Consider the following 24,434-nt stretch of genomic DNA (forward strand, 5'->3'; position numbering starts at 1 on the left):
CCACTGTACAGCGCACTGGTGCCCTGATCTGAATCCTATCCAAATCAATGGAAAGATTCCCACTGAAACAGTCCTGAAATTGGAACAATTTATATAGTGGGGGTGCTGAGAGCCATTGAACCAAACTATAAACCTTGTATATAATGGAAACCACTTCAAGCCACGGGGTGCAGCAGCACCCCCCGCACTCCTAGTTCCAGTACCTATGGCCCTAACAACTGTGAAGGTAGATCATTCTGCGGACATATACAGAAACAAACAGTCAATACAGGAAGCTACCACAGAGATGTTGAGAAATTGCCTTTGAAAAATAACGTTGAAACGAGAAAGACAATTGATTTGTTATGGATGGGGCTTGGATCTGGATTTGACTGGGGCTTGGTGTTCAAGGCCCATGGGTTAGGTTAGGGTTCAACAGCACTGAAATATCATAACTGCTTGGGCAGGAGTGTGGCCTGAAATGGTGTAAACCTCAGAAGATCAGTGAGACTTCTGTCACCTTGCAACTTGCAAAAATTGGTTCTTTCTGCCTGGGATCTATCCCAGAACCACCTACACATGGTTTTGGATCGGGGGACTCTCATCCAACCCACCCTGCAAATGCTGGGGCATCTGGGGTCTGTTCATTCTTTTGTACCACACAGAGCTCCTCCAGGAATGACGCAGCCATTCTGTTTAGTTTTAAATCAGCAGCAAGATGTGCCCATCTTAAAAATAACTGTTTTGACAGTATTGATATAAATATGTGAATGGCTTGTTCTGCTATTTTCCTTCCACATTCTTCATTGCCTGATTCTGTGTGGGCTGAAGACAGGCTGAAAGACCGGGTGAGACGGTGCCACCTATAGGACATTCCTCAGTTCCAGTCTGGGTAGGTTTCAGACAGCTGTCAGGAGTCACTTTTTGTTCTTGTACCCCTCATTATTTCAACTAGACCAGACAATATAACACCTCCCACTCTCCACAGCAGCCAGCCTCACCAACAAACTACACGAGACGACAGGTTTAAATTTAAAGTGGGGTTTGAATTTACTGAGAGGAAGATGGGGTTGGAGGGGAAATAATATTATTTTCAGGAATGTCAAACTGAGACAAATAGAATAAGTGAGATACTCATATAGTACAATCCTGCATTAGAAAGAAGAAAGAGATGGACAACACTGAGGGGAAAAACAACTGAGGAGAGTTGGCAGTTTTTCAAAGGGATACTATTAAGGGCCAAAAAGCAAGCTATTCCACTGGGTAGGAAAGATAGAAAATGTGGCAAAAGACCAGTTTGGCTTAACCACGAGATCTTGCATAATCTAAAAAATAGAAAGGAGTCATATAAAAAAATGGAAACTAGGACAAAATACAAGTGATGAATATAGGCAAACAACACAGGAATGCAGGGGCAAGATTAGAAAGGCAAAGTCACAAAATGAGCTCAAACTAGCTACAGGAATAAAGAGAAACAAGAAGACATTTTATCAATACATTAGAAGCAAGAGGAAGACCAAGGACAGGGTAGGCCCACTGCTCAGTGAGGAGGGAGAAACAGTAAGAGAAAACTTGGAAATGGCAGAGATGCTTAATGACTTCTTTGTTTCAGTCTTCACCGAGAAGTCTGAAGGAATGCCTAACATAGTGAATGCTAATGGGAAGGGGGTAGGTTTAGAAGATAAAATAAAAAAAAAAATAAGTTAAAAATCTCTTAGAAAAGTTAGATGCCCGCAAGTCACCAGGGCCTGATGAAATGCATCCCAGAATACTCAAGAAGCTAACAGAGGAGGCATCTGAGCCTCTAGCTATTATCTTTGGAAAATCATGGGAGACAGGAGAGATTCCAGAAGACTGGAAAAGGGCAAATATAGTGCCCATCTACAAAAAGGGAAATAACAACAACCCAAGAAACTACAGACCAGTTAGTTTAACTTCTGTGCAGGGAACATAATGAAGCAAGCAATTAAGGAAATCATCTGCAAACACTTGGAAGGTGGTAAGGTGGTAGGGAATAGCCAGCATGGATTTGTAAAGAACAAATCATGTCAAACCAATCTGATAGCTTTCTTTAATAGGATAATGAGTCTTGTGGATAAGGGAGAAGTGATGGATGTGGTATACCTAGATTTTAGAAAGGCATTTGATAGGGTTTCGCATGATATTCTGATCAATAAACTAGGCATATGCAACTTAGATGGGGCTGGATTTGGCTCAAAATAGACAGCATAAGAAACTAAATAGTAACAGGATAGACAAATATAACTGCAAAGTTACTTATCAAGTAATGCAAAAAGGAATTGGAAAGTGTCACAGTAAAAGCAGCAGTAAGCTCCAACACTTGCTGTTATAATAATATTTTACAGAATAACTTTTATGATGAATGAGCCCAAAGCACTTTACAAACTATATATACATTGCCCCACTGAAATGCAGCCACTTCTGAGGTGGGAGGCAGCAGCGTGGTGAACTGGCCAAGTGTGAGAGGTGAGAGAAAAAGTTGGCCAAGGACTGCTTACCTCAGATTTGAGTGCGTTGGACAATTTTCAGCTCTTCACACACTGAACTCTTATTAATTCCACACTGGAAGAGATTGCAGGATCAGACTGCTGGAGCCTTCTGTTTTGAATCAATGGAAATTTTGTCTGAGTTAGAACTGAAGCATGGGGACCTTGGGGCAGCGACCTTCTTACATGTCCTACTATGGAGCTATATAAATAAGTAGTATCGGCTTTGGCACATGTTTCCACACTCCCCATTGTAACTCCTTTATCGCTCACTGGAGGAAATGCAGGGAGGGATAACATTAAAGAAACATGCAGTGCACACACACAATGATTAGGGGCTTCCATACACAGCACATTTCAGTACAAGGAGTGGTCCAAAACCAGAGAATTCAATAATACATAACAATGACATAATAATGTAAATAATAAATATTCAGAAATACAATATGATAGTGATCAAACTAATACATAATAATAAATGTTAAATACAATAATGTATGATTTAAATATTACATAATACTAAATGCAATAATAATAGTTAATATTAAACCCAGAGATTTCAGCTTGACCTGAGAACTGATGTCTGAGAAAACTCAGTGCACCTAATACAGCTCCAACCCTGGCTGGGCATGTCCTGCCCCTATATGTCTGAGGCTGCATGGGAATGGTAGAGTCCTTTGGAGTAAGAGAGGCAGATCCCCTCCCGGGGCTTGTCGGTGGTATGGCCCCATGGGCGAGTGGTAGCGCCCGCTGAACGCCCCTACGAGGCGCCCACGCCCGGAGTTGGTACCGCCCACAGGGGCGTGGCCGGGCGGTGGTTGGCTGCGAGGCGCCCCGGCGGGCGGTTTGAAGGCGGCTCTGTGGGGGCCGGCCTGGCCGTGGGAGGATGAGGGTGGGGTGCTATCGCCGTCATCTTTAGCGCCCGTCGGGGAGACCGAGGTGAGGGTCGCTACGAGAGCGCGCGGCAGCCTGAGGGGGCGGTCCGGAGAGCGAGGGGCTCAGGTGTCGGGTTGGGAAGCTCCGGGGGCAGAGTACGCATGCGCTAAGGGAGAGTGACGGGGAGGACTCAGACGCGCAGCCTCTTCAAGCGCCGCTCCTGCCCGCAGTGACGGGACCTCGTGGCGCAACGGTAGCGCGTCTGACTCCAGATCAGAAGGCTGCGTGTTCGAATCACGTCGGGGTCAGGCTGCCCCTGCCGCTAGGGGGATTTATTTTACACCTTTAACAAAATGGAGGGCGGGTGGGGGGTGTTGCCTCTAGTGTAGTGCGATAAGGGGACGCGATCCCCAAACAACGCAGGCAGCGTTGCAGAGGGCTCTGCCCTCCCCCCCAGTAATGATAACTGGGAAGGGTGGAGTTGGGGGTACCTGTAATCCAACAGAAGGGGATCCTGCCCCTAAAAGTAAAATGGAGGAACATGGGGAATCCCCCTAAGCTAGGAATAGTGCATGGGGGTGCCATTAGAGACAGTGAGGGAGCAGCATAGGGTTCCCCCAAAGCAGAGGGAGATAATAGGAAGGATGAGGATTCCCCAAATTAAAACAAAGGGCAGTTGGGAGGCAGGGTAGGGGTCACCCCAGGGAGCATTTTTTGTATACTTCCACTTATAGGGTTTGTCTATACTGCCCTGGCCCAGCTGCAGACTTTCAGTGTAGCTGCTACCTAGGCCGGTGGTTGGAGGGATTCTCCCTCTGCACAGATAATCCACCTCCCCAAGAGGCAGCAGCTAGGTAGAGGGCAGAATTCTTCCCTTAGCCTAGCACTGTTTACATGGGGAGAGGGAGTAGGTTGGTTTAACAACCCTGCTTCACACCCCTGTGTGATGTAGTTAAACCAACTTAATTTTCTAGTGTAGACCAAGCCACAGAAATGTAGGGCTGGAAGGCACCTCCTCAGGCAATCTGCTACTTCATCCTGTTGCAACTGACCCCTCTTTTATTTGCTATTGCACTCCTGCTTAGCTCCCAGGAAGGGGTGTATGTTCCTGTCCTTTGGATTCAGATGCTCAGCTGGCTTGTGACTTCCGCGAGTGAGGATGATAGAGTGAGTTTTATGTCTTCCTCTTCCTTTTAAAAACACTATGTACAAGATACAGTTCTGGCATATATTCCTAAGGCAGTCTTCTTTAGTCTCAGCAAAATCAAATTGAAAAGAGGGATTATTATAGATGTAACTCCTAGACAAGTATGTATGATTATTGGTTAAGCCCTGCGCTTGTGCAGCATTTATCTTGTGATTCACAGTTGTGTTAAGATGCAAACTACATAAGCAAAGTAAACTGACACTACTGGGTTAAAATTACATGTGGGGGGTGTGAGCCTCCTTTGCCTGTATAAATTACACCAAAGGTTAAATTGAAATAATCAATGTTTGATTTATTTTTCTTTTTTTCCCCTTTAATTGAATTCTACTAGTTAGTTTCACTCTGGTTATCATGCAGAAATTTATGGCTACAGTGCTTAAGTTACAAACAATTAGAGGACAAACAAAGCTATTTTACTAACACTTAAAAGTCAGGAGGAGACTGGGTGGACATAAAGCTTTTTAAAAAATAAACCAAAAAACCTTCCACAAATCTAAATTTGGGGCCTGATACTATCAACTACCAACAAATCTAGCCAACTTAAAAAAACAAACAAATCTGAGGTTGTTTTCAACTATTGCACCTGCCTCTTCCTCTGCTGATGCCTACAGCTTCACAACCATGCGTTTGGATTTTAAAATTCTGTTCTCTTCTCTGCTGTATGAAAGACCCTCATAAATATAACAGAGGAAACTGACTATAACTGGGGAAACAGAGAAAATCTCTACATAGTGCTGTCAGATGTATAAAGCAAACAAATTCTCAGTGTTGAGAGGGATATTTTGCTCTTATCTTTCAGTTTATAGCATTCTTAGGTGTTTCTTGTAACCATAGTGGGGCAAAAACACTTTCAGGCAGAGTAGGCTTTTTAAAGTTGATAGTGAGTCTCTAACTGCTTTTGAAAATGTTATCCAATCTTCCCAATGTTTTGAGCATAGTCTCATGAGGTGCTGAGCAATTGCAGCTTCCATTTGCTTCAGTGGGAGCTGAGAGTACTCAGCAGCTCTCCAGAACACTAACCTTTGAGAAAGGTAAACAAAACAAAGGCACCAGTAACTACGAGATCATTAGACAGTTCTGTGACATGGCACAGTTAAGCAGAGCTTTTTGGAAAGTCATTCAGTCAGTAGTTACCTGGAACAAACAATTGCTAACCCAATTTTTGGAACTAATTTTACCTAATAATGCTCTTTTTAAATTTAGTCATGATGACATTGCAGTGTCATGGTAGCTTGGTTACTCAAACTATTTTGGATTGGGAAGCAACAGATGGTCTTATAAAAGTGGTGTCTGTTTCACAATAGAAAAAGCTTGCTCTTGGATTCTAACCTTTTAAATCTTCATTTCAAGATGTTTTATTTTGTACACCTGAATTTCCTTTAATCTTGGTCTTTAATGCTCTACTATTCATTTACATGTTCAGTCTCTTTTCTTTAGATGGCTTTTGTTATGACTAGATTGTTCACCAAATCTCACTGCAAACAGAAGTTGTTTTGAGCTTATCTGTTTCCTCAATTTCTATTTATTTAGAAAAATAATTTCTGACTAAGAAGAGCTGAAGCTGAATTTCCTGTTTAGTCCAGTGTCAGGGCCTGCTCCAGGCACCAGCCCAGCAAGCAGGTGCTTGGGGCAGCCAAGGGGAAAGGGTGGCAGGTTGGGCTCTTCAATGGTGGGTCCTCAGTCCCTCTCGGAGGGAAGGACCTGCTGCCAAAGAAGAAAGCGGCATGATGGAACTGCCGCTGATCATGATCTTTGCTATTTTTTTTTCCCCTCACCGCTTGGGGCGGTAAAAACCCTGGAGCCGGCCCTGTCCAATGTAATGTCCTCCTTCATCTTTAAATTGAGAGAGTTGATGAACAAAACCAGTTATTCCAAAAGCCTTGATTAAGAGTCCTTTGAATGAAAGATGCTACATTAAAATTATTCATATGACTACAAGATCTAGAATCAAGTCTAAACTTAGCTTTTGTGGGGCTGAATGTCATATCCTTGCCACATGGACTCTTATAACCAAATATACGGACTAGATTTTTTTAGTTGTATGTTGGGGGTGGACAAGAAGTGTCATGGGGAAATTGAGGAGGTGAATAGTATCTCTTCAAATGGGTGAACAAGTAAAGAGTTGTATGTTTATACATATAAAAATGACTGGAAAACAGCACTTTCAGTTCTTTCAGTTTTTTGCTGCTAGTTTACTGTTGAGGTCTTTATGGAAATGGGTTTTGGCAGATGGCCATTTGAAATGCTGTTCATTCAGTTTGGCTGACTCCTTTGGTTAAAATAATGTATTTGTAGATTGAGTGAATGTGTACGCTCACCCTTTTCAGGTTGCACTTGTATTTAAATGGAATGTGGCTTCCATGGGAGGGGACAGGAACTGAACACAATTTAAGATAATTGTTAGTCATGTTTTAATCATAAGTGCGAGATATAACACGTTCTTACTTTGAAACATGTGGCATTCGAAGGGAATCCTATTTTTACTTTGCCTTTAGTGCATAGTATAATACAAAGCTGGATAAATAATTTTAAATATCTATGCTAGTACTAGCAGAACAATTTCTCTGTAACAGGCAGAGGGAGGTGTTTCATGTGTTAAACGGGCTGAAACATGCCAGGTACTTAGTACATACTAATTTCTAGCTTTGTTATTCTAGGGGTCCAAGGACAGATTGTTATGAGGCCTGTCTGAGGTAGAGAATAAAGCATCTGAAGAAATATTGTTTAATATTAGCCACCTCCAGTGAGCTTGGCTAATATAATGGCTGAGTGAATATCAGAACTTTAAAATGGCTCTCTGTGTAACTATTTTCTGCCCTAATGTTTTAAAATGAACTGGAACACAGAACTCTAATAACATCATTCTTAAACACCTATCAGCTGCTAACTTCTAGTGCAGCATAGTGTGCAGGCATGTTCCTTACAGTCTGACCAGAGCGTTGTCTTGTCCTAAGCATTTCAAGCCATAGCTCTTCTCTTCCCCCTCCTCCCCCCCGCCACCAATTCTCTGGGAAGACTACTTCTACAGTGTAGTTGATCTCCTCTATAGGAAGCTTTCATTAACATTCAGTCTCATTCAGTTATAAATATTTAGTTCTCTTAATCTTGCCTCATAAATAAATCACTCCAGACTCCTCATTTTTGTTGCTCTTCTGAATTACCTTGTGTCTTAGTAATTACTGTTATACAGTACCCTTTGGTCAAGGACTTTAACTAATCCCTTCTACTACTGAGGTGTCCAGAAGTGAATGCAGTATTCTAGTCATGCTCTCAACTGAGTGGGATAGACAGAGTATCTCTTTCCTTTTCCATAGTTTGATGCCTCTACAACCTCCAAAACACTAGCATTTCTGCTGCTCTGTCCATTTACTATAGCTCCTAGAACTTGTAGACATCACAGATGTTCTTTTGAAGTATCACTTCCATAAATATCTGTCATGGATTAGCTTTCCCCATATGTATTTATTTACTTGCATTCTGCCATAGCTGCATCTTGTATTTCTAACCTCATTAAACTGTTGTGCTATTTTCAGGCCTCACTGGTGTAATAGATTGGCTTTTCTTCCCAGCAAAATTCCTCCTTGTAATGAACCTGCAGTGAAGTCACAATCTGGTTTGACACCAGTCTATTCCCATGGAAATTAATGATGTCACAGATGAGTCACTAGAGCTTTATTCTGGTCATGAAGAGCAGGGGCATTTGGGCTTTTAGAAGGAGGAAGTCATTTTTAACATCTGTAGCTGTTTTAATTACAGAGTCAGAATTTCATAAGATCATGTGAGGGGGTAAGTGAATTTGTCTGGGATATCAGAACAATCTCCAAGACTGTTTCTAACCTGGCAAAAGAGGGCCATGTAATTCCCATCAGTAGAGCTGTCCCAGTGGAGACTGGCAGATTGTAATTTTTACTAGGGTAGATTCAGCCTTAGGAAATGACACCCTCATTTAAAATTGAAATGGGTCTTTTCAGGGATACATTCTTTAACACAAAAAAAAAAAGGGCTGATGAACTTTGGGGCACAAATATGTCATGAAACAGTGATATGAAATATCTAGACTTGGTTCTTGTAAAATCATGTACTTTGTAGTAAAAATGTGTAGATTGTTTAGAATTTTTTTTTTCACTTCAGAGAAATTAAGTCATAAGTTGACTTTGTATCCTGGGCTTCAGCCAAGAGCTAAGAGACTTGTTAAACTACATTAAAATATAGTCGGTTAACTGGATCCCTGCATGAAAAAAATGAGTGCAAGGTGACTCAGATGACCCATTAGGGTCTTTGTTCTAGAATTTTCATTAGACACTTGTAGGTACAATTAATTTTTAAAACCTCGTTGAGATTAAATGTGTTCTTTATTAATCAGATCTATGGTGGGGCCAAGCGTTAGGTGCTCAGCTCCCATTGGAAATCAGCAGTTGGATGTCTAACTCCCTTATGCTGCTTCGAAAATCCGTCTAAATATAGAATTCTAGAACTGGACAGAAGGTCTCTTAATGTTACTGAGGCCTGATTTTAAACAGAAGTTGAATCCGTGTAGCTACAGGTGTGATATTACTGGGGCAGCTTTGTGTGTAGTCACTACTATGTCAGTTTAAACCTGGTTTTATGTCAGTTGAGCTTGGACCTGTACATTTTAACTAAATGCCCACAGTGGGGTTTGTACTGGTTTAACCAAATCTGTGTTTAAACTGGTGCGACTTGCGTGTAGACAAGCTCTGGGTAATAGTAAAACTGCTAGAATCATTGAGTATGGGTTTTTTAGATGCTTTTTAACAGAATTTTTATTTTAATAGTCAAGGTGACAGGGTTTTGAATTAGCCAGTATTATAAGATAAACCTGGCTAGTGACGGTTTTTTTGTAATTAAACAGTGACAAATCATGAGCCGAGTGTCAGTTTAAGGTTGGCTTTGATCATATTGTAATATGGGATTATATTGCAGTAATAGTCACTGCAGTATTAAAACATCTCTTGTCCAGGATCACTCTTCTAACCATCATTTACAACATATGGTTAAGTTCAAGTCTCAGATAATAAAAATGCGAGTGAGAACTTTGAATTGATGTCTAACTATTTATTTTCCCACGATGCAAAGCATTATGGTTTGGTTGAATGTTTTAAGACATTTGGTAAACCAGTGTAGAATTTATGTACACCTCTACCCTAATATAACGCCCTTGGGAGCCAAAAAATCTTACTGCATTATAGGTGAAACCACATTATATCGAACTTGCTTTGATCCTCTGGAGTGCGGAGCCCTGTGCTCCTCCCCCCGATTAATGCTTTACGGCATTATATCCAAATTTGTGTTATATCTGGGTAGAGGTGTATTTAGAATAACCTAATTCTAATGCATTGTCAATTTAATCTTGAGAGGAAAAACTGGACTGTGCTCCAAACTGAAAACTGTTTGAGGGTGCAGAGCCCCTCATATGCTGGTGACAGTCAATAAATAATAAAGGCATATGAAAGTGCATCACAGATGTCTGTTCTGCCAACAATATGTGGACTTGTCTGCCAGTGTTTCCTGTACTGCTTCTAAGATTTCATTCTGACATTCATGGGTAGATTGAAAACATCAAGTGCTTGGATGAATGCAGTGTTCTGCTTATCTAAAACATCACCCTTCTATCACACCTTCCATGTGTGAATTCCCTAGGGCTTTGTAAACATTAATGAATTAAACCTCACAAAGTCCCTGTGCAGCATTAGACAGATGGGGAGATAGACGCAGAAGCCAAGCAAATGGAATGAAACCACTTTGATTAGATCTTATCCAGTTGTTCTGTCAAGGTAGAATTGGGGTAGAGTGGGTTCCAGACACAATCTGAAAAGTTGCATAGGCTGACTGGCTCCTAAGCCTTTTCTTCCCACTAAAAGGAAGGGGAAGTGAGTAAAAGGCGTGGCTTTAGGCAATGCTTTGGCCCCTTTTAAAATATCTGGATCTCTACAGACTCTCTTCCAACCAGAGAGGCACCTGTTATAATCAAAACCAGGGCACAAGAGACCAAGGCATGGAAGAGCAGCTGTTGCATGCAGTCATGCGCGGTATTTTTGTGCTAGAAATGATTCATTTAGTCTGTGTAATATATATGGAAATGTGCTGTGGGAATGTCAGTCTGGTACTTGAAAATAATTAATATAACCCAGACACAGCGTATATTTGGCTTGCAGACCTTATAGGCTTTCCCTTCGGTCATATAGGCATAGGCTCTAGAAGCTTTACTGAAGACTAATAAATCTACATACATACAACTTGGACAGAGTGGCAGGCCTGAAAGGGACACTTCTCCATCACTACAAGCATAAAATGAATAATGAAACAATATTTTTAGGTTGCTGCAGAGACAGCTAGCAAAAGGAAAGCAAGTTAACAAAATATTTCTAGAGTGTTTGTGAAAGACGAGGAAGTGAAGAAGGCAGGATTGGGAGGTTGGGGGAGAGGAAAGGAGGAGAAATGTTTTCCAAACTCTTGACACTGCAAACAATGGAGATCTGAACTATAAAGGGATACTCAAGGTACTTTTCTAAACATGTTGCATATAGGCCTAGGGATTTAGTAGTAATTATTTGCTTATATTTATAGACATGTATTTTAGTACACACACACAAGATCTTTTTACTTCATTTCTGGAAGCCTCCCCTGAAATTTGAGCATACCATCTCTTGTTCCACCTAGCTATAATTGTCAATTAAATATAATTTGTTACCTATAATTTGCCACCTAACTTTGTATGAAAGTTCTAAATCTGTAAATACTGAAATGTGTGATGGAATAGTGAGGCACTTGGAGACCATTCCAACCATGGCAGAAACTGGAATAGATACATTCTGGTTTCATCTAAATATATAGAAGTGATTAATAAAACAGGATTTGCAGAGCAACAGGATAAATGCTTAAAGATGCCTTTGTACTGTACTGAGCTTTCATGGTGAATTCTCGGATCTTATTCCAAAGGTTCTGCTGTTGGAAAAGATGGCCCAGGTTACTGTTGGTATGTTGATAGAAAAGCAACAACAAGAAAACCGAGATCAAGACACAACAGATGAAATCAGCATTAAACTGCTGAGTGACAATGAATTGCAGGAAAAGCTTCTCATGTATGGTGCCGAGCCTGGACCGATACTACGTATGCTTCAAATTAATTATGGTTATGATTGGGAACAGATGGGGAAGTAGAATCTAATCTAACGTGTCTTTAAAGTGAGAAAATGGGTCTCAACCCAACTCAAAAACATAAGACAAAAAAACAAAGGCCTGAGTTTTCAAAAGAGCTCAGCTCCCATTTCAGCACCTAAATGATGTGGCCAGATGTTTCGTATGTGCTCAGCACTTGTTCTCAACTGGAGTTGCTGGGTGCTGAGCTCATTGTAAAATCCCTGAAATTTAGGACCAGATTTTCAAAACAATGAAACTAATTGCACAGCAAACCAATTGTTGTTAATCCCCTTGTATTCTGCACTGCTTATTTTAGCTTCTACAAGGACTCTTTATGAGAATAAACTACTACAGTTGGTGAATCCAAGTCCACAACAATTACGTGCCAAGTCAAAGGAAAGTGGAGATCTTGATCAGAGCTCAGAGAGTGAGGAAGAAAAAGGTACAGTAGTAAACTTTTTGGATGCAGAAATTAAAATAGTGTCAGTTTATCAATCTTAACATTTTGTATGTTTGAGAACATTTAGTATTACCATATGAGATTTTTCTACATTCCCTAGGAACCTATTTTCCATTCATTTCAATGGGAGTTAGGCCTATCTGCGTCTTTGAGCGCTTCAAAAATCTGGCTTTAAGTGATTTAGGAGCACAGATCCCATTGAGAGTCAATGGGACTCATACTCCTAAAGCCTGGTTTATACTAGAAAATTAGGTAGTCATAATTACATCACTGGAGTGTAAAAAATCCATACCCCTGACCGGTGCAGTAAAGCTCACCTAGATCCCTGGGTAGATAGCCAATCCACCTATCTGAAATTATTTTAATGTTACTGATAAACAGTATCTCAATGGTGACTTTTTATGAAGGAAAGTAATCTTGCTGCAATAGTTCTGTGAGTCTTTGCAGCCGAACTCCAGAGCAATTTCTTAGGTCAAATCCCTTTTGTCCCTTCCATATTGTGCTCCTCATAAAATCATGGGGTGAAATCTTGGTCCAATGGAAGTCAGTGGGGGCTTTGTCATTGACTTTAGTGGGGCCTGGATTTCACCTATTGTCCTTACTTTAGTGTGGCTTAATGGGTTTGTGGTCTAAAACTGTTTTATCACCTCTTGCTGTCTTCCACTCCACTCCCCATCTTGCACTTCATTACCAAGTGTACCCCCTCCATTCTATTTGGTATATGATTTTATTGTTTAAACCAAAACAATAATGGCACATGGTTTATTCGGTGTCTGTAGAGTTGTAGGCTGACTCTGCTCTGAGATGGAAGACTAAAAATGCTATAAAACGCCGGGATGAGTAGTGTGATTCAGCAGCGAATCTCTCTGGGTGCTGTAAAAAAAATAATTCAGATCTGGGCCATGTAACCCAAATAAACCATGCACATTGCAGGACTTGCATGTATTACACAAATCAAAGGAAGTTGCCTTGGCTTTTGGATGGCATCTTCAGTCTCGTCTATTTATGCTGAAAACACTGGGACTGGTGAGTTTGAAGAGGAGAGAAATAATGAGACACAATCATGGCGTACAGAGCAAGAGTTTTGAGAAGGCGAAATAGGGGCATAGAATTATTTGTATTCAAGAGATGCTTAGGAACCCTAGTCGTGGACCAGAACCCCATTGTGCTGGGCTCTGGACAAACACAGAACAAATGAATGCAACTGAATGGTTATCAATAGTCAGTTCATTAAAGGAAATACGTTTTACATGATGCACAGCTAACCTTTGTAACTCAGTGTCACAAGATACTGTTGAGTCTGAGGGCAAGTCTATGCTACAAAATTAAGTTGACTTAAGTTGCATCGACATGCAGCCACCGCAGTAACTGAATCTGTTTTACATGTCCTTTCCATGTTCCCTGTGTCAGCAGTATCAGAGGGATAGCCGTGTTAGTCTGGATCTGTAAAAGCAGCAGAGAGTCCTGTGGCACCTTATAGGCTAACAGACGTTTTGGAGCATGAGCTTTCGTGGGTGAATACCCACTTCGTCAGATGCAACATCTGACAAAGTGGGTATTCACCCACGAAAGCTCATGCTCCAAAATGTCTGTTAGCCTATAAGGTGCCACTCTTTGCTGCTATGTCAGCAGTGCGCATCCTCACCAGGAGCATTTGCACCCATTTCACTGCTAGTATGAGGCATTGTGGGACAGTTGCTGAAAGGCAGCAACTGTCAATGTAAGCAACACAGTGTCTACACTGACACTGCATCAACCTGACTATTGACCTAAGCACTACATTTCTTGTGGAGGTGAAGTTAAGTAGGTGTAGTGGGTGAGTTAAGTTGCTTTACTGTAGATGCTTTCAGAGTTAAGGCAACATAAGCTGCCTTACATTGACCTAACTCTGTAGCATAGACCAAGCCCGAGATCTTAGCTAGATTTTTATAAAAAGGGCTAGAAGTTTAGGGCCTGATTCTTCTTTCTTTACAGTACTGAGGGGCAAATCTGCAGTTGGTGTAAACAATCATAATGCTTATTGAGGATTTGCCGCTGACATTGTAAAGGGCGTTAAATTGGCCCCTAACTTGATGTAACTTAGAATCAGGCCCTATATGGAAAATGAGAACATCCACTGATAAATGAGACTTTAGAAGTCTGAAGAGATGTAAACCGGCATGTTTCAGGGCATAAATCAATCTGTGTGGGAATTAGGAAGCAATTTATTCTATAGGCAGGTTGTTCTGTGACTGCCTGCTGCAGGGTTCCCTGAAATGTCTGGCACTGACCGCTGTCTGACAGGCTATTGAATCTGATGGTCCTGTGGTCTGATCTGGCATACTAATTCCTTTGTGAATATCAAGGGAATTTGAAATATCTTTAGAGGAGAAAAACGAATGTAGGGTTTTCTCTCAGCAGAAGTATAACGTTCAATAGCTCAATCCTGAAGATCTTTTTGAGGAGCTGCATAGAACTTAAAACCAAGCTTTGCTTTTTTTATTGCTTTTAAGCTTCCTTTTTAAGTTCCCATCAAGGAGGTAACCAAGCCTCTCATTTATTTTACAGGCTGTAAGGAATTACTAACTTTTTAAAGCAATTAGTTTGGTGGGGCAATTTCTGTTGCTTTTGGAAAAAAGGAGTTCCAAAATCCTAAGCAGATTAGAAATGTTTTGAAAAATACTTAACCAACAGCTGCATGTCGGACTAATCTGACAGCATAGCAGCTGTCCTAACAAAAACATAGCTAGCTCAAACAAGCCTTCTTTTTAATATTGAGTGAATATACTACTACATCATGCTATGGAATGGATAAGGAATTGTTTACTCATTAGTTTGCCAGGCGTGATTGCCAATATATGAAACTGTTCTGACACCTCTCCTGCCCCTTTAGCCCGGAAGACTTGAATCTAATCCTCTGTTAAGTAGACTGCTGGCATTTGGGCACATTGCCTCTTTGCACCTTCTCATTTATGTGTTTGTTTGTTGCCTATCACCATTGCATCTAGGTGAAAGCACAGGAGGCTAATTAAGCAAAGCAGTTTCTAAAGATGGCCATCCTATAGCTCTTGTCCTGAAGTACTGACTCAAGCAACATGGCATAGATACTCCAGCATAATTTACCCTTTTAAGGCCCTCACTTGTTAGTTTTTCCTCTCCTTATTCAGAGACCAATACTGAAGTAGTCCTTGAAACAAAAGACTTCAAAGTGACAGCAGCTTGTGCCACTGGCTCCCGTAAAGTAAGTAACCTACTAATGCATGAATATTTTATGTAGCTGCTGCATGCAGGAAATTTCAAGTTAATAGAACCTGATGTTCTTTGTATTAAGCTCTTGACAAATGCAGCAATTACCTTCAGTCAGTTAATTATAGTATGCTTCTATGGCACAACTTCTACAATGCAGCCCAAGGAAATCTACCATGAAACAGTCAGCTCGGGTGTTTAAGAATATGCCAAGTTGATTTCCTGACATACAAAGTGCCTAAGTAATTATAAACGCTGACTTAAAATAAACTATTAAATATTTAATAATCACCCATGTTTCAGCATGTTAAATAACATTTAAGCTTGGATTTTAAAAGGATACAAAGTAAGGTGACCATTGTAAGTGGTGTGAAAACAAGTTCCTATAAACCTTAAGACCAGACACATCCCATCTATCTAAAGTTCTTATACAGAAGTGCTTTTATCCCCATCTTGTGTTATAGATGGGGAACTGAGGCGCAGAGAGAAACTAAGTGACTTGCCCAAGGCTGAACAGGGAGCTTGTGGCAAGGCATGTAATTTAACCCGAGTCTCCTGAGTTCTAGCTACTGGTCTAACCGTTGGACAAGCGTTCCTCATGTTTCTTCATATTTTAGAGGGGAAAAAAAATCCTAATTACAACAATTGGCTTCAGACACTGCGCTGAAGCATTTGAAGAAAGCTTAAATGATAAATACCATACTAAGATGTGCTGGCTCCATCTGTGTAAAATAAACAGTTCAATATTATGCCATTCAGAAAATATGGACCTTTAATTAAGATCACTATTAGTAAAAGTCTCCATCGGTTTTCAGCATTTCTTGTGGATTTCTTTTTCCTACAGGCGCCGCACACTGAATTTTCAGAACGCCACAAGAAACTCCTAGCACCTGATGCAGATTACAGTCTTGCCAAGATAGTGGCAGAGGAAAGTACCCACCCTCCCAATATTTTAATTTGTGGTTACATTGGTGGTCCTAACAATTCACAAATCTTGAATTTTATGCATGAATTTGCATGAGAAAGCTTCTCGTTGGACATGCTGTAGTGCAGTTCAACGTTCCTTCACTGCTTCTTACTTCACCTACTGCTAACTTTTCAGCAATGGTTATTACTGATCAGGGGTTGAGCTATATCATTGGTTTTGGTCTATTTGCATCTTGTTCATATAGGAAAGCCTTATCATTCAAATTACATGCTAGAGAGAGTCCCGAGAATAATTCTATGAAATTACTGGCCCATGTCAATGAAGGTGTTCCATTAACTGTCAGATGTAGATGTCTATAATACAGCCCATTGGACCTTTTAAAAAAAAAAATAAAGCAAGCTGATATTTGATTGCTACTTAACAGTTTCTGCTCTATCTTGAGGACTACTTTACATATCTGATGTGATGCACAGATTCCAGGATCTTGGTTACATTTTTTTAATCTGCAATGCACAATAAAAGAAGGTGTAGACTTACTGTCACAGGTGGAAAAATCACTAGTAGTCATTTCTTGGATAAGTGCAGGTTGTTAACTGCAAGAGAATAGTCTCTTGTGCACAGTTTCTTGACTTAGATACAGCAGCTTTGACCAGGAGAATATTCAATTATGCATAGATTGTTTACCCTTCCAGTTAATGAATGCCTGTCTTGGATATTAACAGCTAGAGCAAATATTGCCAGAAGATAAGTTGCCAGCACATCGGACACAAGGACAGAAGAGGTCAGGTGGCAGCAGTCCCCAGGCTAGTCGTAGGACAAAGGTACTCTGGTACCAATTAACTTATAAAAAACTGGCTTTTTTTCCAGAAAATCTTCCAAAAGTGCTATCCACAAAAATGTGTCCTAGAGCAAATAGCAAAGCAAAATGTACAAATGATGTATTGCTGAATAATATTTAGCTACCTAATGCCCTATCCATTCACTTCAAAATTCCTTTCCTTGGTCTTGCATTTGATCCCTAATACAAATCTTCCCTTACCCTAATTTAAGCCAAAGTAGCACTACCTCAAAGGTGGATTCTTAAAACAAGTGAAATGCACACACAGTTGCATGCCTCCTTTGAAAGAATAGAAAATAATCACAGAATGATGCTGCTTTGCTTTTATAAATAAGCAAGAAATGATCTTGAAACTATGATGTACACTTTATGCAAGATTTCAGTGCAGGAGAGTTGACTTTGTTTTAGGCCCCAGTCCTGTAAAGTCTTCTAACAGAGCACAAAGTTAAGCACACGCCTACATCTTTGCCAGACTGGGGCATTAGATTGTAATGCTGCTAAAGTGAGGATAGCCAGAAGCTGGGACTGGACAATCAGATGGATTATTTGATGATTTTTCTGTTCTCTTCATTGTGTCTGAAGCATCTGGCACTGGCCACTGTCAAAGGGTACATCTATACTACCCGCCAGATTGGCAGGTAGTGTTCGATGTATCAGGGATTGATTTATTGCGTCTCTTCTAGACTCGATAAATTGATCTGCAAATCGACGCCGGTACTCCACCTCCACAGGAGGAGTAAGCGGAGTCGACGAGGGAGCTGTGGCAGTTACCTGGCTGTCCTCACAGCAGCCAGTCAAGTCGAACTAAGATACTTCGACTTCAGCTACGCAAATAGCATAGCTGAAGTTGCATATCTTAGTTTGAACCCCTCTCCCCCCCCGCTAGTGTAGCCCAGGCCAAAGACAAGATACTGGGTTAGATGGACCATTGGTCTGCCCCACTGTGGCTGTCCTGAGGTTTGTACAACAACCAGCACAGTGGGTCTCTGGTCCTGATGAAGGCTTTTGGATGCTATGAAAACATAAACAGTGATATGTCAACATTTTTATCTTTTTCATTCTGAGGGCTTTAGACCAGATTGATTGATTGTGTGCTTCAGCCCACAAACCTAACTTATCCATAAAAATAATTGACTCGCACTTGAACCCTTTTTTTTGTTTGTATCAGTGAATAATATTCAGCCTTCCAACAACCTAACAAGGTCCATTTAGAGTATTGCCATTGCAATCTTTTTACAGATTCAGTCTCAAATTTCATATTTGCCCTAAATGCCCTAAGTGTTACAGCTCAAAAAAAAGGTTAAAACCATCATTTCCCCCACCCCCAATTCTTTTTACTTGAGCCATTTTTTTAATTGCAGTGGTGATCTTTGTTCAACTTGTTTGTACGGGCCATTGAATTAGTGGATTTAGATCATATGTCCAGATACAAAGTACTTTTTACTGTGGAATGTTGATTTATTTACTTTAAAGTAAGCTGTAATCACTTGCTTCTTTGGCAGGGTAAGATCATGCTGGACAAGAGCACAATGACTTATCGAACACCAGCTAATACTCCACAGGCCTCAATATTTGTTAAACAGAGTAGACTGCAGGCAACTAATCTATTTTTTTTTAACTTAATCTCCTGGGTGGCTGTAAATCCTTCACAAGGTGTCTCTTCTGGTCATGATAGAGGAAATATCCACTTTAAACAAAGTTATTTGAAGGCTGCTTCCACTCACTGAATTGCTTCTTATTAGAAAACAAAGAATTTGGTTATCATAATGTTTCGGGCACAACTCTCCTTCAGGCTTTTGTGATTACAGCTAATGTTCCAGGCTCGCACTGGGCACAGAATTGCCCTTTCCCATTCATCTTGTTTTTGGTCATTGTAAATCCACCAAGATGAATCCTCACTCCAAAAAAGTTAACTAAGCTATTCTTACTCTCTTAATTATCCACAACTTGTTCAGTGGCTTCAGCAGTTGGGAATAAAGGATCCTGCATAATGTGGATTTACTAAATCTCCCACTATAAACTTTCTTCTCTTGTTAGGCAGCTGACATAATGGGTGACTCAGTTAGCAAAGATGATGGTCAAGGTGAAACGTGGTTTCCTGAACCCCGGTCTCCCATAGGAATAAGGTAATGCTCTGCAGCCATTCACAAAGAGTGACTTGATACAACTGCACTACTTATCAATAGCCTCTCTTCCTTCCCATTCCTTTGGCAGTTGAAAAACGGAGACTCCACCAGGGTCTTCCATGGATGGTTAGATCTCTGGTCAGAAAAGAAAGCTTTGGCTTATAAAAATGTTAGTAGGCAGCACTGAGGTGAGGTAGGAAAGAACTACAGAAAGCTCATGACACACACAGCCGCTTCCTAAAATGTATATTCTCCTAAGCTGTCAAGTCTTTTCATAATGTGTTTGTAGGGGAGAGGGTGTTAGCCAAGGGAATGCAGAAGTTGCAAGTTAGTCTATTTAAGTTCTTGGGTGACCCAGCCAATAGGCCTTGAACTGGGGGGATCTCTTTTAGCTGAGGCGAGTCTAATCTCCATGGCACAGTAGATCTTTTTCTGAGTGCCATTCAGAGTACCATTTATTGGTCGTTGTGATGTGGCCGCTCTTCACCTAGGAATTAGACACAGACCTGCTAACTGATTTCACGTAAGCTACCAAACAGCTTAAAGATGGTGATGACTTTTAGTCCCCTGGGGCTGACTTGAGCCGTTGATGTAGAGGGGTGAGAGAGGATTACTGGTCAAATCACTGGCCTGGGACTTGGGAGATCTGGGTTCAGGTCTGAGCTCTGCCACAGACTTTGAACAAGTCAGTTAATCTCTGTGCCTCAGTTCCTTATCCATAAAATAGAGAGCAGGATAATCCTTGTCTGTTTAGACTGTAAGCTCTTCAGGAACAGATTCTCTCATGTGTATGTACAGTGCCCAGTAAAACAGGGTTCCAATCTTGCTTGGGAATACTAGATGCTACATAAAATAAAATAAGTAGTACAGACAATCCATATTGACTCACTGAATCCACTGGGCCATTCTGCACTGTTCTGAGTTTCATAGGAGATACAACATTGACCTTGAATGGACTAGAACAAGAAACGTGCACTGTTCTAATGCACAAAAAAAGCTGGTGTCTCTTGTCCTTTTGCAGCAGCCAGTATCTGCTTGAAGGGACATGAGCTTTGTGTTTCTGGAGTGCTTTGAAGTGGCAATTAGAGGTACTGCCAATCGGTGTCACAATAAAAATGAACAGCTTAATTCTTTTAATCTGGGGAATGTCATCCAGATTCTAAACATCGGTCGTCTGTTTCAAAAATTCACTACTCAGTCACTGAAACCTAGTGTAGAATCTTTTAGCTGTTTCTCTCTTTTTAGGTATGAGCTTCCTTTGCAGCTCTGCAGAAAAGCTACTTTCTAATTGTTTAGACCTTCTTGTAGACAAGAACCCATGTCTCCTGCTGCTGCCTTAGAAAGCTTTGTGGAGGAGCGCTTATTTTGCAGTGCGGTCCATTAAACAAAAGGAGTCTTGACCCGGGGATTTTGTTTCTGTTGGCTACCAACCAGAAAACAGTTTCCCAGTACCACTTCAGCATCATTGTTAACGCAACAAATAGTAACCATATGCAAAAGCTCATCTGGAAATGTATTCCTTCCAATTATCTGTTAAGGATGGGCATGCTGGCCCAGGCTGTGTTAAAATGAACTTCCTGGCTGCAATGGGTGACGAGCCTGAGTTTAAAGGAATCCTTGGCTGTCCCCATGTATGCAGTACACAAAAACTACCTCTTATGTTGATCTCAAAGGATCATGTTTGATCATATGGAGGTTTGCTTCAGCTTTGGCTATATTTTAGTTTCTCTTGATCACAAGAAGCCTGATTGTTCCATGGTGCTATATTTCTCTCTGATACTGTGTGCTTAAGTTTGAAAGGTAACAGTGGTTAGCAGTCTGGATTTTTAAAAGCTGTCTTAAACTTTACTATCCTTTTCACAGTCCTAGGAGAAGATCAGTGAGAGAGAGTGACCCGTCAACACAGAATATTGTGGAGAAGTCCAGAGTGGAAAAAGAGAATCCCAAGGCATCAGCATTAGAGCACAAGGAGGCCAATCGAGGAATCCTGTCAATGCCCATAAGGATTGCTATACTTGCTATCTTTGTTTTCGTACTCTTTGTGTATGTAACTATGGAGACCAACCCAGACAATCCATTCACAAACTTCATCACAGGAAGAGGCTAGTAGTGCTGTCCTGATGCCCAGCTAGGGAGCATTTAGGAGTGACTACAGATCAAAGCAAACGCCTCTTTCATTCCCTACTTACATGTGAACAAGCTCTTGGGATAGTGAATTAAAAGGCCAATGGGAAAAAAAACATTATAGTCACTGAGTTTTCTTTGTCAAATATTCATTGTATAGAGAGGCTCATAAGTCTTGGAGAGCCCACTTGCTTCACAATTTATCACCTCGCCCTGGGCATGGAGAAACAGACCTGTATCTTGTGATCAGATTCATCAGTTCATACACTTGTAAGGGTTTTGCATTTTTCCAAACTACTAGTGGCTGATTGTCTTTCCCCAAAATGAATGCTCTTTCTACTGAACTGTTGCTCCCTTGTATTGGAGAAGCACTAGCTTGAGACCTAGAAAACAAATTGCACACCTCTGACAAGCCAGGTAATGGCCATCATGGTACCACAGACAATGAGGAGCAAGTCTCAGGTTCCCCCTGGAGTGCCTTCTCATATCTTAACTATGACAGGAAATTTGCTGTCTTCTGCACTCCTCCAATTCTGGATCATATCAAAAGTGGATACTGGTTGTCAGCACATTTCTGAGGCAATGCGTTTCCTCCGGATTTAAAGTTGAACTGTTTTTTGTTTTCTAAATATAGATAAGATCCTAAATCACTCAAGTTTTGATGCTGTAAAAAGAAAGATGCCTTAAAACCATAAATGAAAAGAAATTTTCACCTGCCAAGTTGAGGAATTTTAATGTCCACAGCTCGTCAGAAAAACACAGAACTCTGAGCTTGGGTCTTGACCCTAAGAAACCTAACACATCACCAAAACCTTACAAAATTGTGTTCAATTTTAAGTCTACTCATGTAGTCAATTAATGGCATGATATATTGAATGGTCTCTTCTAATTTTTAAAGGCTTTTCATTTAGCCAAAGATATCGGCAAATTGCTTTACGACTCCATCTAATGCCCTCACCTAAAATCTTGGATGAAGTTTCAGTATGAAGTAATGGATTGTCCCTTTCCTAAACTGATATCTAGTAACAAGGAGAAAGGGCTTGAATCCTACAATTGTTGTCTTTAATTCCACTGCCTCAATAAATTCTGCCACTGTATTCTGAGTTGCATGTTCTAAAATGCTAGCTGCTTGGAAAAAAAAAAGCCATCTTTCAATATAGCAAATGCAAGGAAAGCAGGAAGGTGCTATTTTTTGCATGGTTTTTGTATTTACATGGAAACACTTAACTGTTTCAGATTATTTTAAATGCAATTGCTACAATGTTAAATAAAGAGCTTTGTGATATGAAGTCAGTTTCCCTTCTCAAATCCACGCCTTCTGATTTCAGCCATTGACAGCAGAGGCATGTAAGCAGCAATGTAGCTGTCGCTCAGTCCTGTCTCTAAATCTTGTGTTATATTTTCCAGCTGAAATTCATTGCTTAGGTCTGGTTATTTAGGATGGAGAATGGGAGATGTAATTTGTAAACCCATAACATTCCTAATAGCTTGCTACTGCAAAACCCTTCTAGAATAAATCTTCCTCTGAAGCAGCTAGTATTCTGCTTTTTGGCATATTGGCCTCAATGGACCACTGTTCTGAGCTAGTATGATAACTTTTGTTTGGCCTAAGCAATTAGCTTTAAATTTTGTCCTTACGTTCAGAAAGTTTGGTGCTTTTTGTGTGATGAAAAGAGCTAGGTATTACTGTCTCCCTTTTTTTTCCCTTTTCCTGCAGATTCTGAGAAACTTTCTCTTGCCTCTACAGCTACTTTCAAAATTTACGTTGAATTTGAGAAGTTCTGAGACTGTTCCACATTCTGAATACGGGGTAATGCAGCACAGGGCTTGTCTACATGAAGGCTGAGTTTGTGGCAAGGTGGGGTGTGAATCTACCTCACACTAGGCTGCTTTACACTGTTCTGATGCATGCAAACCATTTCTTAATGCGGTTTAATCTACTCCTGTTTGTCTGCACCCTAGCTTACCATGGACTCTATTGGTGTAGACAAGCCCACAAGTGCTTTGAAGAGACCTGTCATTTTCCCAGCATCTAGATGTGGTCTGAGACCACACCAACCTATGTGCTGGATTTACATGATGGTCTTCATGGAAATACAAAGGATGCTGCACTGGAGAGAATTATATGTTGAATGGGTAGTTCACATGAACGTCAAATGTTTTACTTTTGTCGCAAGTTCTTTTCAAGCCCATTCCTCTCATTACCAGCAGATCAATTAAGTTTATAATGCGCTGGGAAGAAGCAATATTAACCAGACCTCCTGTCTCTTGGCTTTAGCTGCCTAACACCATGGAACACATAGTGGGGGAAGCACACGGATGAGTCCTACAGGGTTAATGTACATTCACTAGCTTCTTTGCTCTTGTCCATCTAGACGAGTGGTTCTCAACCTGCGGGCTGCTTGTGGTCCAGTCAGCGCACAGCTGCTGCCCATGTGACAGCCTCAGGGCCATACAGCGTGTGTGCGTGTGTGTGTTAGTTACAGGGGCTGCATCTACACTTTTTATAATAAAAATAGTGTGGATACAGCCCATGTAACACACCAAGAGCTGCATATACAGCCCCCAATGGTAAATAGGTTGAGAACAACTGCTCTGGACAGTACGTGCTTCTTACTTCTGCTGAAAAAGTGCTGCTGCCATCTACTCATGAGAAAAATGCGAGCATGTAATACCCTCTCCCTCACTAGGTATATTGCTTGATCTAGGTGCTGCAAGGGCAAGTGTATAGAGGTGGGGTTTTCTTTTTGACTTTTGGTTTGCTGGGCTTCTATGTTTAGTGCTATACATTCTAAGTGAAAATACCTTTGGGGGGTGGGGGACCCTGAATTTGATTTATTTCAGCAAATGCAAAAGACTCACTTGCTGGATCTGCTGGAAATGTCTAGTATTCAAATGTTCCCCCAACCTATAGCAATATCTGCTTCCCTGTAATTGATTGACCTACTTTAAGAAAGCACGTAATAGATTGAAAGCTTAGTTAAGCCTTGCCAGTATTTGATTGTT

General features: G+C 40.9%; 2 protein-coding genes and 1 non-coding gene across 6 annotated transcripts in view; 2 read left to right on the forward strand and 1 right to left on the reverse strand.

Annotated features, from left to right (window-relative positions):
* CDK18 (cyclin dependent kinase 18) overlaps positions 1–2,668 on the reverse strand; it is a 174,030-nt gene extending 171,362 nt beyond the window's left edge. Inside the window, exon 1 of the mRNA XM_050955613.1 lies at positions 2,499–2,668. The gene's annotated coding sequence lies outside the window, so the exon portion shown is untranslated. The remainder of the gene's footprint in view (positions 1–2,498) is intronic.
* A 648-nt stretch (positions 2,669–3,316) lies between these two features.
* Positions 3,317–22,651, forward strand: LEMD1 (LEM domain containing 1). 4 transcript variants are annotated; one of them, XM_050955627.1, is made up of 9 exons: positions 3,317–3,425; positions 4,448–4,529; positions 11,527–11,698; positions 12,044–12,169; positions 15,334–15,407; positions 16,257–16,344; positions 17,067–17,161; positions 19,216–19,304; positions 21,168–22,651. In XM_050955627.1, exons 2-9 carry the CDS (start codon positions 4,488–4,490, stop codon positions 21,409–21,411), a joined length of 930 nt encoding a protein of 309 aa, XP_050811584.1. In that variant the 5' UTR covers positions 3,317–3,425; positions 4,448–4,487; the 3' UTR covers positions 21,412–22,651. The 4 variants fall into 4 exon arrangements, with proteins under 4 accessions (XP_050811584.1, XP_050811585.1, XP_050811583.1 ...); XM_050955626.1 differs by lacking the exon at positions 3,317–3,425 and adding an exon at positions 3,579–3,666; XM_050955628.1 differs by lacking the exon at positions 4,448–4,529.
* On the forward strand, positions 3,599–3,670 carry TRNAW-CCA (transfer RNA tryptophan (anticodon CCA)). The gene has a single exon. It is a non-coding gene; the product is annotated as a tRNA-Trp (tRNA).
* Positions 22,652–24,434: the final 1,783 nt, after the last annotated feature.

Source organism: Gopherus flavomarginatus, chromosome 5 (assembly GCF_025201925.1).
Source record: "Gopherus flavomarginatus isolate rGopFla2 chromosome 5, rGopFla2.mat.asm, whole genome shotgun sequence".
NCBI classification, from domain to species: Eukaryota; Metazoa; Chordata; order Testudines; family Testudinidae; genus Gopherus; species Gopherus flavomarginatus.